Below are 4,052 nucleotides of genomic sequence, written 5' to 3' on the forward strand. Positions count from 1 at the left end.
CGAAGTGGGTGGAAGCTTTCCCTGTGAAGAATATTAGAGCCAAAACAGTGGCTGAAGGTTTTGTAAATCAGTTCGTTTCCAGGCACGGGGTGCCTATTGAAATTCATACGGATCAGGGAAAGAATTTCGAGTCTCAGTTATTTTCAGGATTGATGTGACTACTCGGAATCAAGAAGACAAGAACTACTGCTCTTCATCCTCAGTCTGATGGCCAAGTGGAGCGTCAGCATCAGACGATAATTAATTATTTAGCAAAATACATCTCTGAAAATCAGGGGGAGTGGGTTCCTATGTTTCTCTTAGCCTACAGATCTTTGAAGCATGAAACTACAGGAGTGACTCCTGCAGAATTATACTTTGCTCGAGAACTTAGGCTGCCTGTAGATTTGCTGCAAGGAGGTCTTAGATTTGATGAAGAGAGATTGCCTCCAGGGAGAAATTATGTGGAAAATTTAAAAGAGAAATTAGAGGAGATTCATTCCTACGTTAGGGAACGCATGGATTTGAAGTCTTCTCAAATGAAAGCCCGATATGATCAAAAAATTAGAAGAGTTCTTTTCAAAGAGGGAGACAGAGTCTGGTTGTTTAATTCTCGAAGAAGTGAAGGGAAGGCTCAGAAATTGCAGAGCAATTGGGATGGCCCTTATTCGATAGTGAAGAAATTCAATGATGTGGTTTATTGTATTCAGAGAACTCTTAGACACAAGAAGAAAGTGGTTCATGCAGACAGATTAGCTCCTTTTCTTGAGAAAACTTAGAATTCTTAGAGTAGATTGGAGCCCGAAAATTTCTGTCTATTGTTATTAGTTTCTTTTTTTTTAAGAAATTCGGGGGAAAATTTTATTGATTGAAAGGATAAATTAAGTAAATTTTTTTTCTAGAGCCCTCGATCAAAGGGGAGGTTTGCCTTGAGTGAGGAGTTTCTTGAACAAGGCAGAAAAGCTGAACAACGAGCTGAACCATCCTGGGAGAGGAAACGTTTTTTTTAAGAAGGCTGCCTCACCCGCGGTTTTTGATCCGTGGTTTTCCCGCGGGTCGTTGGGTAAATCCGAAGCAGGGACTTGGGGAGTCCACGAGGGACGATGGGTCCACGGAGAATACTCCCCCCCTTGTCTGAAGATTTTCAAGGTCGCAGGAAGATTGGGACGTATCAAGAGGAACAACGAAGGTCGATTGGGTACGAGATAGCGAATCGCTCGGTAACCTGTGGCAGGAGCCCAGGGTAGAGCAAGAAGGTTCATCGATGCCCTGGAGTCGACAAAGACTTGTGCGGATGTGCGAGTGGATCCATTAGCGAATTGTTCGGTAACCGGCAGAAGTCCAAGGTAGAACAAGGATATTCGTTGGAATCCTGAAATCGACATCGAAGCATAGAGTTCTAAGACAGCGTTGGATAACCCTCTCTCTGTTTCTGATTGTCGAGGCGACAATCTTGAAGAAGGGGAGCAATGTTACGTCTCTGGTTTATCATTCCCTGAGCGCCTTCATTCCTTTCATCTCCTGAACATCATCGCTAGGAGGGCTGTTTATTAACAACTGGCGTGCAGTTGTTTTCCGGCACCATATTAGAGTCTGGAGCCAGCTGTTGAGCTGAGCGGACGCGTTTACGAATCGTTATCGTGTTCCTTGTTATAATTCGTTGTTGTGTGTGTTCTGTGTTCCGCAATAAAGTTGCATGTTGTTCTTAAAAGTGTTAAGTTATTTCACGCGACCCGCGAGTGCCCGAAAGCGTATAACGCGCACTTCGATATATCTCGAGGTCCTCGCCCCGCGGACGCAACAATACATACACACTCTCACACACACATGCGCTCACACACACACACACATGCACAAACATATAAATATGTAACATATATATATATATATATATATATATATGTGACATATATTAATACACGATTTTACATTAATACGATTACTTCTGCAAATGAGTTGAAGAAAAATAATTTGGATAAAAGTTGTTCCATTTTAAAAAACATTTTTAATAGTTATATATAAAACATATTTAATAATTTGGTCGGACATTTTTTAAATTTTTATTCCGAGAATATTTTTAATATCGGTTTTATTTTTTAATTATTCTTAATAACCTTAATATACAGGGTGGGCCATTTTAATCTATGCACCCAAATTTCTTTGTACCTAAGACAGATACGGAAAAATGATTCAGACAAAAGTTGTTTGGTTTCGAGGGGGCCATAAGATGGTATCATTGGTTTGACCTTGAAGAGTTATTTGAAGGTCACATGAAGGTCACCTTCAATTTCTTAAATAGAACCTACTATTTGTCATTGCATATTCTTGTAGCTTATCTCGAGAGCTTTCCAAAACACTATAATTAAGTACTTTTTTGTTAAGTACTTTTTGAGTTACGAGGCTTGAAATAATTTCTTAATTTTACATAAACCGTAAAATATCTTGTAAAATATTCATTTTTCGATTATCTTACCTTAATACTTTTACGTACAAAATAATGAGAGGAATCAACTGGTGTAAAAAAAACACATAGTTGTTTTGAAGAAAAAAATATGTAATTTGCAATTAACAATTCCATATTTTTTCTTAAAAACAACTATGTGTTTTCTTTACACCAATTGATTCCTCTCATTATTTTGTACATAAAAGTATTAAGGTAAGATAATCGAAAAATGAATATTTTACAAGATATTTTACGGTTTATGTAAAATTAAGAAATTATTTCAAGCCTCATAACTCAAAAAGTACTTAACAAAAAAGTACTTAATTATAGTGTTTTGGAAAGCTCTCGAGATAAGCTACAAGAATATGCAATGACAAATAGTAGGTTCCATTTAAGAAATTGAAGGTGACCTTCATGTGACCTTCAAATAACTCTTCAAGGTCAAACCAATGATACCATCTTATGGCCCCCTCGAAACCAAACAACTTTTGTCTGAATCATTTTTCCGTATCTGTCTTAGGTACAAAGAAATTTGGGTGCATAGATTAAAATGGCCCACCCTGTATATCCTTAATGAAATTTTTAAAGAATTTTATGATAAATTCAAAAACATGTAATAGAAAAATGGAGTAATTGTTTATATTTATCATTTATGAGCTATTGTAATTTTATTTCTAATTTCTTTGCTAATAATAATTTTAATAATAACGTAAGCAATTCTGAAAAAGGTTTTATATATAATTATATGTATAAATACATTATAATATGTTTATTTGTTTTCTTTCTTCTATGATCTTTGTTGATATATGTGAAAAATAATAAAAAGAATGAAAAATTATTAGAAGAATAATATTAGTATTGCTTTTTCTTATAAAATATTTGAAAGAAAAAATTATTTATATATTATTATAATATATGCGTATCCACCCGAGTACAATAGTGGAGTCGCTCCACAGCTTCACTCCCTCAATTCTTTCTTTAAGAGCTTCACGAACAGTTTTGTAAAGTTTAGCTAACAATAATGCCGCACATAGCTCCAATTTCGCTACTGTCAAGACCTTCAAGGGTGCGACTCTAGACTTAGAGCAAAGTAAATGTGAATGAATGTTGCCAGCTGAATCATGAGTGACGGCGTACAAGCATGCTCCATACGCACGCTCTGAGGCATCACTAAAGCCGTGAATGACTATTTTTCCTGAAACATCTGATCCTGTAATCCGACGAGGTATCTTCAAGCCGCTGAGTTGCCTCCACGATAACTGATACATCTTCCATTTGCAGTGAAGTTCTTGAGGCAAACTTTCATCCCAGTCTAAATTTAATTATAAAGTCCACAGCTGCTGCATAATGATTTTGGCTACGATCATAGCCGGTCCAATTAAACCCAATGGATCATATATCTGCGCAATCTCCGAAATCACGCTGCGCTTAGTTATTCGGCTAGGTTTTATTTCCTTTTCCTGATACAAAAGCATATCTTCTTTCTGGTTCCATAAGATTCCTAGTGTCTTCAATGCTGCATCCTTGTTAATGACTAACAGTTCTTCTGATTTGCCTTCTTCCATTAGATGCTTCAAAATTCAATCGTCGTTCGACCTCCATTTTCTTAAATGAAATTGTCCTTTTGCCA

The 4,052-nt window shown here is 36.5% G+C and overlaps 2 protein-coding genes across 2 annotated transcripts; one reads left to right on the top strand and one right to left on the bottom strand.

The window, feature by feature from the left end:
• Positions 1 to 290: 290 nt before the first annotated feature.
• Positions 291 to 758, top strand: LOC145975962 (uncharacterized). The gene has a single exon (XM_083106727.1). It carries the CDS (start codon positions 291 to 293, stop codon positions 756 to 758), a length of 468 nt encoding a protein of 155 aa, XP_082962853.1.
• A 479-nt stretch (positions 759 to 1,237) lies between these two features.
• Positions 1,238 to 3,690, bottom strand: LOC145975963 (uncharacterized). Its single transcript, XM_083106728.1, has 2 exons — positions 3,358 to 3,690; positions 1,238 to 1,351 (listed from the first exon to the last, which is right to left on the bottom strand). Exons 1-2 carry the CDS (start codon positions 3,688 to 3,690, stop codon positions 1,238 to 1,240), a joined length of 447 nt encoding a protein of 148 aa, XP_082962854.1.
• Between the last annotated feature and the right edge of the window lie 362 nt (positions 3,691 to 4,052).

Source organism: Camponotus vicinus, unplaced genomic scaffold (genome assembly GCF_025532165.1).
Source record: "Camponotus vicinus isolate PSW18456_S1 unplaced genomic scaffold, iyCamVici1.0 SCAF_8, whole genome shotgun sequence".
Taxonomy (NCBI): domain Eukaryota; kingdom Metazoa; phylum Arthropoda; class Insecta; order Hymenoptera; family Formicidae; genus Camponotus; species Camponotus vicinus.

Excerpts from the sequence above, each read along its gene's own strand:
- LOC145975962 (XM_083106727.1), top strand. The coding sequence starts at position 291 with ATGTTTCTCTTAGCCTACAGATCTTTGAAGCATGAAACTACAGGAGTG.
- LOC145975963 (XM_083106728.1), bottom strand. The coding sequence starts at position 3,690 with ATGTATCAGTTATCGTGGAGGCAACTCAGCGGCTTGAAGATACCTCGT. Across the intron at positions 1,352-3,357 it reads TGTGGAGCGACTCCACTATT|GATTCCAACGAATATCCTTG; the intron begins GTACTCGGGTGG and ends TGTCGATTTCAG.